Consider the following 14542-nt stretch of genomic DNA (forward strand, 5'->3'; position numbering starts at 1 on the left):
ACAAGAGAAATGGCTGCAGGACATTTGAGGAAATTGGAAAAAGGTTTCTGTGGACGCTATTGTTCCTTCTTTAAAAACAGATCCACCACACCCCCTATTCTCCCACCACTCTCAGCTTTTCCCCATGACCTCATCCCTCATCTTTCTTGTCTCCAAATCTAAGAAAAGAACAATGAAAGAAAAGGAAAAAGTTCCTTTTGATGGGACACACTGTATACTTAATTTCTTATTCTGTCCTTTTGAAAGCATCATGGTGATCACATAACAATAAATCTATTCTGAAAATATGCATTTATTGAGTTAGTCTTATTTACAAGCAGTTTTATTAAACAGGGATCACTTATGATGATACATAGGGGTTTCAGGTTTGACTTTTGACAGTTACAAAGCCCCTTTCCTTCTGTGTGTCTTCAGGGAAACTGCCCCTCACGCATTCCAGTTGGACCTGTTCTTCAACAATGTGTCCAAACCCAACTCCCCGGTCTTTGACAGGCTGGGCAGGTACTAAATAAACTCACACGCACACACCTACACCTGTGTTGGACAGGCTCAGCAGGAAATACAGTGCACTGTCTCACAAATAATCAGCTGAATAGATGCACTTTTTAATTGTTCAAATCATTGATATCTGTGTTTGTTCTTATTAGCCTTGAATATGATGAAAACAAATCAATCATCTTCAGGCCGAATGGAAAGGTAAGAGATCCACCTTACTGCCAGCATCATATATCCACGTGCAACTAACACACATTTAGTGCCAGTATGCTTGTCGTTTCACCAAAACTGCTGATAGCTGCTTTCTTCAGTGCAACGAACACTTGAAAAGCATTTTCCCAAATCCACATTGTATTTGCACATGCCTCTGTAATGACTAAAGCTGTCCGCTCATGCACTCATGTGGCCTGTAGGCAAATCAGACATTATTTGTGTTTTGGACTCTTTGCTCCTCCCTCTCAGAGATGTGTGTTGATTTTGATTTTGCGATTGTGTTATTAAAGATAAACACAGATGGGCTGGTTCTGCGTGGCTGGTACACATGCTTGACGTTGGCGGTGTATGGTACAGCCGAACGCCCTCACAGTCATGAGCGGGACTCTCCACCGCCTCCTCCACCCCCTCCTCCCCAACAGCAGCAGATCGGGTCCAAGAGGCTCATTAAGCTTGGTTAGCACTAACATATATATTATGCAAATATATCTCTGAAAGTCGTAGCATTAGGTGGAAAAATAAATGTATTTTGTGTGTATATTGCTGGCAGAGTGGGAGAATGAAGATCAGTTTAATGGCAGCCCACCCAGACCACAACCCAGAGGTCCACGGACACCACCAGGACCACCTCCCCCAGATGATGATGATGAGGAAGCAATGCCTGCACCTGGTCAATGTATGTCAGTTTGGAAAAGATTGCGTTTTCAGCTATGGAATTTTTTTTTGAGACCTTTTCAAAAAATACTGCTGACATTTCTTCCAAATTTAAACATTTCTTCTTAAAAAAAAAACATTGTCATTCAGAGCATTTTGTTTTTACTAATTAATCGCACCTTTTTAAAAAAATTAATCGCGATTAATCACATTTAAAATACTTAAACTTGTGATTTTGGCTATTCAAATGTAAAATTAATGTAAACGCAAGACAAAAACTACTTAAATTCAAAATATAATTGTTTATTAGAATTTTTGTTTAACTTCATATTTCTTCATGTAAACAACACACCCACAATAAACCATCAAGATCCTGGCTTGACAGCCATATTTATTACACAAATAAAACACAGGCATGTTAATGCCATTTCAATTTCAAAACAATCAATGCCAATAAAGAAAACATTGATTTCCATGTTGGATTCTAAGTGGACTGCAAAAAATGCCAAAATACAGGCATTACAGATATGGAAAAATAGAAAATTATAATAATAAGCTATTAAATACAAACAGTTGCACTCATTGTAAAGTTTTATTGCTTTGAGTTGAGAACATTAATTATAAAGTAGAAACAATTTTGCTTAATCCTCCTTTACAATCATCCAGTTGCTATAAGACTAGGAGTACAACTTACAACAGATGTCGAAAGTTAAAAATGAAAAACCTGAAATTGCATGAAACTCTGGATAACCTGATGCGACATTAATTGTTTTATACTGAAACTTGCCTTAAAAAAGTGCTTCCTTGGTCTTATCCACATGTCTTGCTTGTTGAACACACGTCCACCACAACAGGAAGTAAAAAAACCTGCAGCTGCGTTAATTTTTTTAACGCGTTAATTATTTAAAATGAATCGCATGCGTTAACGCACTAATTTTGACAGAGCTAATATATATATATATATATATATATATATATATATATATATATATATATATATATATATATATATATATACATATATACATACATACATACATACATCCAATACCAGTCAAAAGTTTGGTGTCAGTTTTTTTTTCATGTATTTTTTAGAGAAAATTATTCTGTTCATCAAGACGGCATTTATTAAATGTAAAAAATGGTTAAATTGTTAAATATTTATGAATTAAACATGTATTTATCAATTATTGTATGTCATTTCAAGTGAAATTATTACTCCAGTCATGATTTCTTTTATTACTTTTGCCATTATTATTAATAATAACTATAACAATAATAATTATTAATATTATTAGAGTGAGTTTTGAAGGATAATGTGACTGAAGCTTGGAGTAATGAAGCTGAAAATTCATCCTTAAAATCACTGGAATAAATGATTAAATTATAAACCACTTTTGAACAGTTATTTTATAGTGCAATAACATTTAGCAGTTTTACAATTTGTACTGTATTTTTGATTAAATAAATGTAGCTTTGAGCAGCAGAAGCTTATTTTAAAACATTTAAAAATCGTACTGACTCCAAACTTAATTATTTTTTAATATTTAAAATCTAACATTTTTAAGGACAAGTTTTAAAAAAATGTCATATGGTATAATTAGTTCTGAATTTTGCCATAATATTTACATAGTCACCAACTTTATATATTTTTTATCCATTTTTATTATTGCAGGTCCAGTGAAGGTGGAGAACACAGAACATCCGGGTGATGATTACTTGGAACCCGTTTCACCTGAGCGAGGATCTCTTCCTGCTGATGAGACGTACTCTGATGCAGAGCAGGAAGACGATGAGGGTCCAGCTGATGAAGAGGAGGATGATGTGCAGTCTGAAGGAACTGAAGGGGATGAAGATGATGAGGAAGATGAAGTGGGTGATGATGTGACAGATGAAGATGGTGAAGGTGAGGAGTTGAAAGGCTTACAATAGTATTAAATATGCAATGCTCAGTGTAAATGAGTACGTCCCCTTTTGATCATTCATATATTTAATACATTTTTCAGTAAATATAGCCAAGAATGTTTGGTGCATTTAAACAAAACAGTTTAATTAAACACTGTAGCCATTAAAATAAGAGTTTGTCACTTAACATTTTTAGGAACAGAAATATAATGTTTACATTCAAACAAATTATTGAAAAAAATTAGCTCCATTTTCCAGTTTATTAAAAAAGAATATTATAGAATATTTTTTTTCGAGCATGTTAATTTAGGTGTACTAAATTTTGGACTGTGGTTTTTGTTTTATTTTGTTAGATTACAGAATATTTTATTATGTATTTTGAAAATGCTCACACTTAAAATTGAGAAAATTCTTTCAAAGACTTCTAGAAGTGGTGCAGAGACCAGTTTTTCTGCACAGTTCTGACTCATACAAAAGGACCTTACAAATCTGATTTATAGTCTGATTTGCTGAGACGGCCAACTCAATTAAACACTACACGAGAATTCAAAGTCAAGACTGAACTTGCTCCATTTCTCTTCTGGTGACATGATGTTCTGTTTGCTCTTTGGAAAGGCAACAAGTGTGTGATGTGTTATGTTTTCACCTTCAGGTGATGATGGATATGAGCAGATATCCAGTGATGAGGAGGATTTAGAGAGTGGGGCTTTCAAGCTTCCTGCTTTTGACCTGGACTATACTCCTGAAGACCTCGCCTCACTACCAACTGTGCAGTACGACCCATATGAGCGTGAACTCAGACCCCTTCAGCACTTCACCCCACCACACATCACACGCTATGAGGCAGAGCTAAAACGCCTCAAAACGGTGGACATCGAGGACTCGAGCTCCTCATGGGCAGAGTCTGCCGCTAAACTCTCAGAACTCCTGGAGGCCTGGGGGGAGGCGCAGGGGGCGGAGAGAGGTGCAGGCTGGGTAACTGCTTTAGAGGAAGTCCCTGCCTTTCTAGTAAAAGGAATGAGCTTCCTGTCTATTAAGGACCCTGATGGGCAGAGTGAAAAGTTGAAGCAATTGGTCGACTGGAGCTGTGAAGCTCTTAGTTTGGACGTTGCTCTGGCGCAGCCCATAGCACTGAACCTGCGCCAGCTTAAAGCGGGAACCAAACTGGTCTCTGCCTTGGCTGACTGTGGTGCTCAGGCTGTGCAGGATCTGCTGGAGAAGGGGATTGTTGGCAGGCTCCTAGGCCTGCTGTTTGCAGAACACGTTTCATCCACTCTGAAACTCAACGTGCTGCGCTCCCTCGACAGCATCATCAGCGAGCCACAGGGCATCGAGGCTATGCTCAGAGACCGCCACCATCATGATGATGATGGCACAAGCGGGTATCAGCGTCTGCTCGATCTGTTTCTATTGGACCAGACTGTTCGTGTCGCAACTGCAGGTGCAGCCATATTACACAAAGGACATTTATATGAGGTTTTGACTGACCTGCAGAAAACCGCCAGTGTTTGGGCTGAACGGCATCCTACTGTAGGGGAGGTGGCTGAGCGCGAGGGCAGCGAGAGCGAGGCTGGAGAGAGAGACAGAGAAAGCACTGAGAGGGAAGGGGAGGAGAGAGAGAGGGAAACCCAGGAGGCAGAGCGGGAAAGCCCAATGGACATCGATACCTTGTTGGAATCTGCCTCTTTGTCAGAGGCTGACCTGGAGAGGCTGCAGGGTCTCCTGGAGGAACTGCTCCACCTGCTGGAAACAGCACCTCACTGTATGGTGCAGCCTCCTGGGAAAGCTTTTCCCACCAATGTCCGGATCACTGGGCCACCAGAGCGAGATGATCCCTATCCTACACTCTACAGGTCAGGACCGTGTTTTTTGTTTTTTAGGGATGCATTGAAATAAAAAAAAATACTGGCTGAAACAGAAAATTCACTTGGCCAAAAACTGAAATTGAAAATCCTTTGTAATAATTGTTAAATATTTAATTAAAGGATCTAAACTTATCATGTCAAATATTTTGCATTTAGCATCAACTCAAAAACTCAAGCAAGTTCTGACAGTTAATTTTATTGCCAGTGAATGAGTCAAGTCAGTTATTTTGCCAGTGTTGCCATAGTAGCACCATTGCAAGCAGCAGGAACAAATATACTGTATACTGTGTGGCGCAACATAGCCTTTTCATTTGCCTCATAAAAACATGCAAAATGTAATTTTCAAGTGGTTCCTGTTATTTGTGCTAAAAGGCGTAGTTTACCCAAAGGTAGAAATTCTTTGATCATTTGAACACCATTATGTCCTTCCAAACCAATGAAAACTAACATGGCTAATCTTTGAATTACAAATTAAGGTATTAATGAAACCCATGTCTTGGTTTCTTTGTTAAAAGGTCATAAAGGCATCTTTAAAAAGGCTGAATTAAATGTGTTTCATATATTTTAATTGTATTTCTTCTTAAAACATTGATTAAAACTTTAGATAAGTATGACATTTTTAATACAACTATTTAACCTTGGATGATGTTAATTTTGGTAAACTGGACTTTCAGGAGTCTTTCAGGTTTCATTCAAAACATTTTATTTATTTATCTATTTATTTTTTAAGAATGTGATGCCATACTACTCCCATACATGAAAATTACCCTATTAATTCATTCATCAGGCCATCCCAAATGTAGGTGACTTTTTGTAAAAAAAAAAAACAACATATACAAACGAAACAAAATGGTACCTGTGGCTTTTGACTAGACATTGATGTATGGTGAAGTGAAAAAATCTGTCTGTGCAAGAAACCAAACTTCATTGAATATATTTTTAACTACTTTAACATTTACAACTTTATCAACTTTAATCTAGAGCAGTGGTGGGCAATTCTTTTAGACCCAAAGTCCACATCAAGTTTTGGAAACCAGGTGAAGGGCCACATGTCAAATTCTTCAAAAAAATAGCTTTTATTTATAGTGGCAGTATGCATGGAATATGGAATATCGGACAAAAACATGTCACATTAACACAAAACAGATTTTTTAAAATAGCTATTATTGAGTCCAATTTACGAGTCAAGTGAATTTGCACTGCTATTTATTTTTATCATCACTTATCAATCATCATGAAACAATAAGATGATCCCTTATAAAATATAATAATAATAATGTAATAATTTTTTCAGTGGAGAATAGAAAAGATATTGTCTGATAGAAAAAATCTCATATTAACACATTAAAAATAATTCTTAAAGTTTACTCTTCAGTCAAATTTACAATAATCTAATTTGGAATGCTTTTAGAATATATAGATCAGTCATCATAAAACTTGATAAAACCACAAATCTTTGATAAAATAACTTTTTAAAGTGGATGTATGCATGGAAAAAATATATATTCTATGACAAAAATTAACACATTTAACCAGCAATTTTTATATATTTTGAGTCAAATTCACAACAATCTCATTTGAGGTTGTATTAATATGCGCATATCAATCATTTTAAAACTGTGAGATGAAGCATAAGAAGAATCTTGGTCTTTGTTATTCCAAGTCATGTCATTATGAGTGTGTTAATGTGAACAATGAGCCTGAAAATAAAGTTATATTAATATCAACAGCAACACTCTCGCAAAATACCTAACTTAGCTGATTAAGTCATTGCCTAGCGACATAGAAAAGCTTACTGCGCTCCATTTTTTTCTTGTCAGCAAAAAGGCAGTGCGGTGCACCTTGCTTTTTTGGAACGTAAATGCGCGTTCGGTGTGATCGGCCCCTTAGATTGTAAAGTTAGTCTTTAAAAACAGTAATACTTTTTTGGCATATTAGACCTACCGCTTTCTGCCTGATATTGGTGAAGAAGCATTTTGTTGTCCATTCTTCCTTAAGCACACGACAGTCAGACAGTTTTTTTTTCACCTCTAATCTAGAGCCTCTGCAAATGCTTCTTAGTGCGTTTGTTGACTCTTGAAATTGAGCTGCTACTGATTTTCATGTTATAAATCATCAAGAACAAGTGTTTCACCAAAGTCTGTATTGTTGTACTGATGAAAGGTCACCTACATCTTGGATGGCCTTAGTATGAGTACATTTCTCACTTTGGGCCTACTATTCCATTAAAGATGATTAATGTAAGGTTAAATACATGGCATATATAGCATTCAATTATTGTTTAATTTAATTTGATGTATTATTTTTAACAGATACATGCATGCATGTCACCTTCTGGAATCTCTGGGAGTTGTCTTGTCATATCCAGCTACATGTGCCCACATTGGAGTTCTACAGGCCGTTCGAGAACTGATGCGTTTCTTGTCCCAGTCCCAGCAGGGCCTCCTCTTCCTCCTTAGTCAACACGAAACCATTAATTTGCTGCTCCGCCTCCTCACGCCCCTTACCCATCTGACCCCACCCTCTCATTTGGCTCCACTGACGCCCCTTTCTGAGGTTGAGGGGGAAGAAGCTGCAGCAGGTGGAGAGGGGCTGATGGATGATGGCTTTTGGGTGTGGCTTATGCAGACTCTACATGCACTACAGGGTATTGCTGAATTAAACGGGGCAGAGCTTGAAGATGGCGATAATCCAGATGTTTTGGCAACACTTCACAGTCTGTATCTCATTAGCTTTAGCAGCACGGGCCGAAATGCTGTTGCACACACTTTCAGCTTGGATAACAACCTCAGCTGTCTGATAAACCTGATAGAGTTCCATGCCAAAGATGGCCAAGGGTGAGTGCATTTACCAATATATCTGTGACACATTTATAGATTGTAAAAATGTTGATTACGTCACACCTGTGGCAACTTCCTTCCATGCTGTTTTCTTAACATCTGCTAAGACATACAATTGTTTTAAATTTGGTATTGTTGTTCGGGCTCAAATAAATATGAGTTGCATTTCTTAATCGTTTTAAGTTAATTTGATTGACTATATTAAAATCAGTAGATACCATTGATGCATTTATTCGATAAAATTGCTACTTTTTACTGCTATTTAATGTGTTTTTGGTCATTGTCAATGCACTGTCACTTTATTTAAACTTGAACAGCGTGGCAAAAATAGACCCTGCGTGGAAACTATCGTGACATCGCTGCTTCTGTGTTATATATGAAAGCTGTAATCTGTTAACCTGAACAAACAAGTGCTGCTCATGCATGTGGTGTGAAACAGTCGTCAGAGGATATTTTTGGTAAACTATATAGAACTGTGGAGAAAAATTGTAAAAATATATATATTTTTTTTTTTTTGAGATTTTTAAAACACATCGCTACTATCTCTTGAATGGATTCTGAGCTTAGCTTTTAACAGCAGATGATGATGTATACTGTACAAACAAAACTTTCCATCCGGAGCTCCTTCGCAGGACTCCACACTTGTAAACAATCGCTCCATTGGGCTCGCGCCGCTCGAGCGGCTCTCAGTCCCGCCCAGACTCGTCAGCGCTACCAAGCCGACCAATCACAGAGCTTGTGCTACGCGTCGTTGCTACATGTAGTTACATTTTTTGAAAGGTGCACATTAGCGAAGCTGACGGCCACGGCGTAGGGCTATGTTGCAGCATGTTAAGCTCTCTCGGCCACCGTAACAAATACGAATACATTCATTATAAAATCTTTATTTACACCTTTTATGAAGGTTGTTTGTAAACACACACGGGCCTAATGCAAAGCCTTGAGGCACTCCATAGTCCAGAGTTGCCCAAAATTGGTCCTAGAGAGCAGGTGTCCTGCAAAGTTTAGTTCCAAGCCCAATTAGATCCACCTGAACCAGGTATACTTGAAACTTCCAGGCAGGTGTGTTGAAGGAAGCTAGAGCTAAACTGTGTAGGACCGAGTTAGGACACTCCTGTCATATAATCGTTTTTAGTTAAAATAACATTTTTGTTCTGTTTAGCTTTCTGACTTGCTCTTAATCTCTCTATCAGGGACGGCAAAGCAAGGAAATCTGTAACGTATAACTATGCCTGTATGCTTGTACTGCTGGTGATTCAGACATCAAGTGATCTGCGGATGATGGAGCACTATGCCGCTCCACTTCTTCTTGTTTGCAAAGCTGATGAAAACAACGCCAAGCTTCAAGGTGAGCCTATTTAACTTTTGCAGCCCTTCAAACACTTTGATGTCAGCCAAAACATCACTTATAGAATCTTTTAAGATGCAAGTTTTATTTTATGGCCTTAAGAGCAGATTTCTAATTTTTTGCTAATGTAAAGTGCTTTAACATCTGACCTCAGTGATTTATATGTTTTTCAGAGCTCTCTAAGTGGTTGGAGCCACTTGAAAAATTACATTTCGATATCAGTGGCATTCCTATGCTTATTGACTACATAAAGCAGGTGAGCTTATCAGCCACATTCTAAACATTTACGGCATTTTGAGGGGTTTTAGATTATAGAGAATGATTTGCAACGTGTATAGCCATCTCATGTTTAATCACTGATCAAGACATTCAAGGCATTGATAGACTGTTCAGGTTTCAACATGAATGAGACACATTTTTATCCTTTTGCGATAAGCTTAAAAACATTCATTCAGTCATTGGACTAAATCACAGTGGATGACGAAGACATTTAAGAATTGTGGTATAGGAACTAAGTATTGCTGGGGGTTTTTCAGAATCTGGAGAACTTGATGACTGCAGATGGTGTGGGTCTTGTTACTGCTCTCAGAGTTCTGTGCCACATTGCCTGCCCACCAGCAACAGTGCCAGGTACATTCACACATATTACAAACCTTAATCTAAACAGGACAAAAAAAAGTGAAATGTGTCATATTATCAGATTTGTGATTACAGATTAGATATTACAGCACGGTGTCCGCTGGATCTTAAAAAGTCTTATAATGTCTTAAATCTTAAATCAAAGATTTAAGCCTTTAAAAAGTCTTAAATCTACTGAAATATTGTGTTGTAGGTCTTAAATCTTTTTTAAAATGTCTTAATTTTCCTTTGTTTAGGTATTTCTACTCAATATAGCCAAAACTTTTTTTTATTTAAAATGGTAATTTTTAACTCTGTTTGTCATAAAAAAAAATTATTTTCCTCACAATAATATTTGTTTAAAAGTGCTCCATGTATTTACTGCTAAGAACACCAACCTGCACAAATTGTTGTATATAGATTTATTTATAATTAAACTTTTAAAACATTTGTTAAATTTTTTTGTTTTATAGAAAGTTTGTTGAAAAAAAAAGTGTATGGATACAAGCAGAGCTTGCTTACTTTTACACAATATTAATTTATTTAGCTAGAAACATAAAAAAAATATATATATTTTAAAATTATTATTGTATTATTAAATGTATTAAAATATAATTGTTTTTGATAGGGCAAACAAAAATCTTTTCCATCTGGGCCATTTGAAAAATTCCTTAGCATTTAGTGCTTTATTAGTCTAAAATTTCATTCGTAACAGTCCTTAATGTGTTAAAGTCTTAAATTTAGTTTGGTGAAACCTGCAGAAGCCCTGTACAGTATAAATGCACGTAATATAATTTGCAATTGCACCAAAGACACAAATATTCTGTTAATTAAATAATTCAAAATATTATGTTTATTTAAAGAGATTATCTTATTTTAAAAAATGAGCTTAAATTATTTCTTAAAAAAAGCTACAAAAATATATTTAGCCAAAATAATCAATTTAATGTTGTACAAAAATATTTATAAGATAAGTACAAAAATTGTAATTAAATATTTTTTTTTCTTAATCACACACACACACACACACACACTCCGTTTGTTTTTCCCCCAATCCTGTTAAACGAAAAGGTTTTTTTTCAACACGTTTCTAAACATAATAGTTTTAATAACTCATCTTTAATAACTGATTTATTTTGTCTTTGTCATGATGACAGTAAATAATATTTGAGTAGATAATTTTTAAGACACTTCTATACAGCCTAAAGTGACATTTAAAGGCTTAACTAGGTTAATTAGGTTAACTAGATAGGTTAGGGTAATTAGGCAAGTTATTGTATATTAATGGTTTGTTCTGTAGACTATGGAAAAAAATATATAGCTTAAAGGAGCCAATAATTTTGACCTTAAAATGGATTTTGAAAAATTAAAAACGGCTTTTATTCTAGCCGAAATAAAACAAATAAGACTTTCTTCAGAAAAAAATATTATCAGAAATACTGTGTTTTCTTTAACTGATAACTCCTCACTATTTATTATTATAATGTAATATTTATTTATATGTCCTGTCATGACTCCTTGTTTGAGCAGGCCAGCAGAAAGACTTGAAGTGGAACCAGGCCATCATAGCTCTCTTCAGTGCAGAGGGAATGGACACTTTTATTAAAGTCCTCCAGAAGCTTACATCACTGTTATTGCTGCCATGGCGACTGCATGGGCCAATGGGGCCCACAGCGCAACGACTCATGATGCTGTCAGTGGCCTCCTGCTCGCTGAGACTCATCCGAGCCATGCTGACAGAGCTGCTGTGCGGGGGAACCTGCGAGTTTCGTGACGTGCGTGTGCCCTCCGTCTGTGTCACCCTTCACAAGATCCTCTGCTCCACCCCGTCAACCGGCCGCCTGGATGCAGAGGAGCTGCGTATCCAAGGAGACGTGACGGAGATCCTGTTGACGTTCACACATGCTGTTAGTGAACAGGAGACAGGTTCTGAGGAGACCGTGGCTGGCAACAGCTGGTCTCTGATGCTGAAGGAAGTGCTGAACTCTATTCTGGCTGCTCCAGAGAATATCTATAGTAGTCTCAGTCTGCTGTCTGAACTACTTCCTCTTCCTCTCCCCATGCAGACCACACAGGTACTGAGCACATGTGTGCAGCAATATATATATATATATATATATCTTAGCACGTGTACATCTCTCCCTAGCCATCTAATATCTCTAATTATTTTATAAGCTTTAGGCTAGTAGTTTAGTCTCTATTACTGAAATGAAGAATTAGACTGCTTCATTACATTACTTATTCGAATGCTTCATGGAGAGAAAAAAATATTGCAGACAACAAATAGTTTTATTTATTTATTTATTTTTATTTTGCTTTTGCTTAGCCAGTGAAAACAATAGCAGAACAAGTGAAAATCTGAAAAGCTAGCCTAAATGGATCAGTAGGGAAAAGTGGTAAAAAGTTAACAGAAAGTCATGATAGAGGTTTAAATGTCTGTATTGTAAATGCATCTTATGAAGATTTTCATACTAGTCAATAATATTACTGAAATTAATTCAAAAGCTGAAAAAAATAAATTTACACTTTACACAATTAAAAAGCTAGACTCTATGATTGGCTAAAAATCTGCTCATTTCTCCGCATGCAGATTCCACATGAGCCTAATCACTGGTATACTTAACTAAAAAAACTTCCTCTCTGGCATTATTTGGAAGTATTTTTATCAGTTAAACAAACAAACAAAAAAAATATATATAATATTGCTTCTAAAACATAACTCTCACTAAACTCTTATAGAAATTCAATGTCATATTTGTGATCCTTTTTACATACTAATACACTTGAAATTGGCACATTTTAATATTATTTGATAAAACTTGACTATATTACATCTTGTAAAAAGGAAAAAACCAGTCCAGGTTTATTTTATGCTTGATTTTTATAATCAATTTTATAATCATTTTAAAAGGATTAATCAAGTGAAAGCTTTCAGGCTCTGAATAAAACATACAGTGCTCAGGATATATAAGTACACCCTTCATAAATCTATCTTTTAAATTCATATTTTAATAGGAAGCTATATAATATTATATTTGTGCATAAACATTAGATTAGTCAGTACTAAAACCAAATCTGGAGCTTATCTAACAAAATAACTTATGATAATAGTCCACCTAAATGTATGTTATAGAAAAATATTAAATACAAATTTAAAAAAGAGGAAAAATCAAAAGAAGCAAAACTATTAAAACTTTTGTTGAAATTTTGTTGGTTGAAATTTTTTTGCAATATTTTGCTTGAATAAAATTGTTTTATTTTCAGTTTCTAAATATGTTTGGCGACTAAAATATTAATTTAATAAATATGTCTGTTTAATAAATCAGTTTTGTTTAAATGCACTAAAATACATTGCCTATATTAAATGAGAAATTATAAAATATTAATTTTCAAAATTGGGTGTACTCCATTATGCTGAGCACTGCATGTTGGCCTACAAATTTATCAAATGTGTTTGTTCTGCAGACAGCTTAGTTTTAAAACTTTGAATAAAATCAAACTAAATAAATCAATAAAGAAATCAAACTATTTTTAACCATTATTATGAATCTAAATATATGCATCCATAGCAATTTAGTTCATTATTAAAGAAAACACTCTCATTGATAAACTTTCCCATCTTTCTCTTCCTCATTCAGGCGCTGTCAGTCCAAGACATCGGGGTTGCGATGAACACACGAAAGCTGTGGAGTGTGCACTTACACGCTCAAGCTCGAGTGTTACAGGAAGTGCTGAGGTGCGCGTGTGTGAGCAGTTGTCCGCCGCTTTTCTCCATGCTCCGCCGTGTGTGTGTTCAGCTGTGTGATCTTGCTGCACCCACAGCCACTCTGGTCATGAGGACACTGCTGGAGCAGCTGCAGGAGGAGATGCAACAGTAAGACACACACTCATCAGATTAAAGGGATAAATCACCTAAATAATGAGAAATCTGCCATTATTTACTCACCATTCACTTGTCACAAACCTCTTCCATTGAACACAAAGAAGGTATTTTAAAGAATGTTCAAAACATAACGTGAACATTGACTTCCATAGTAGTTGTTTTTCCTGTTGTTTTTCCTGTCAGTGGTTACAGGTTTACAGCATTCTTCAAAATACCTGATATGTTCAACAGAAAAGTAATTATGATTTAAATTAATGATTTAAATCATTTAAATTATATTAGAACTCCTTGACGAATGGTAAGCACCCTTTGTTTGTTAAACTAAAACCATAAAAGCAATAGGGCTGCATGATTCTGGCAAAAATGTGAATGTTTTTGCTTAAAATCAAGATCACGATTTTCTCATGGTTCTGGAAATGTAAAATAAAGGTTAACATTATTAACATATTATTATTGTTAATTCTTAAACATATAGTGAAACAACAATAATTGTATTAGGTCTATGTGTAGGTCTACTGTTGCTTAAAATGCTAAATTTTGTATAGTCATTATGGTGGACTTGAACAGACTTTTAATATGTCCTGTTTGTTAATTCATAGTAAAATGATGACATCAGAATATAACTATTCATAATTATAAAATTGATTTATTATGTTTAAGACATGTGTTTGTCATCTGTCAATGTCGACATTATTACACCATTTGTTTTCACTGGTAAAAT

The 14542-nt window shown here is 35.6% G+C and overlaps 1 protein-coding gene across 4 annotated transcripts in view; it reads left to right on the plus strand.

Moving 5' to 3' along the window:
• The window catches only part of virma (vir like m6A methyltransferase associated), a 37115-nt gene that overhangs the window by 6388 nt on the left and 16185 nt on the right, over positions 1-14542 (plus strand). For all 4 annotated transcript variants that reach the window (XM_005158034.6, XM_005158035.6, XM_683656.10 and 1 more), the window contains exons 3-14: positions 415-501; positions 648-696; positions 999-1164; positions 1259-1384; positions 3038-3268; positions 3920-5120; positions 7445-7969; positions 9166-9320; positions 9494-9576; positions 9857-9950; positions 11469-12013; positions 13577-13812. In XM_005158034.6, coding sequence (XP_005158091.1) covers positions 415-501; positions 648-696; positions 999-1164; positions 1259-1384; positions 3038-3268; positions 3920-5120; positions 7445-7969; positions 9166-9320; positions 9494-9576; positions 9857-9950; positions 11469-12013; positions 13577-13812 — 3498 coding nt within the window. The remainder of the gene's footprint in view (positions 1-414; positions 502-647; positions 697-998; positions 1165-1258; positions 1385-3037; positions 3269-3919; positions 5121-7444; positions 7970-9165; positions 9321-9493; positions 9577-9856; positions 9951-11468; positions 12014-13576; positions 13813-14542) is intronic.

The sequence above is a fragment of the Danio rerio genome, chromosome 16 (genome assembly GCF_049306965.1).
Source record: "Danio rerio strain Tuebingen ecotype United States chromosome 16, GRCz12tu, whole genome shotgun sequence".
NCBI lineage: Eukaryota > Metazoa > Chordata > Actinopteri > Cypriniformes > Danionidae > Danio > Danio rerio.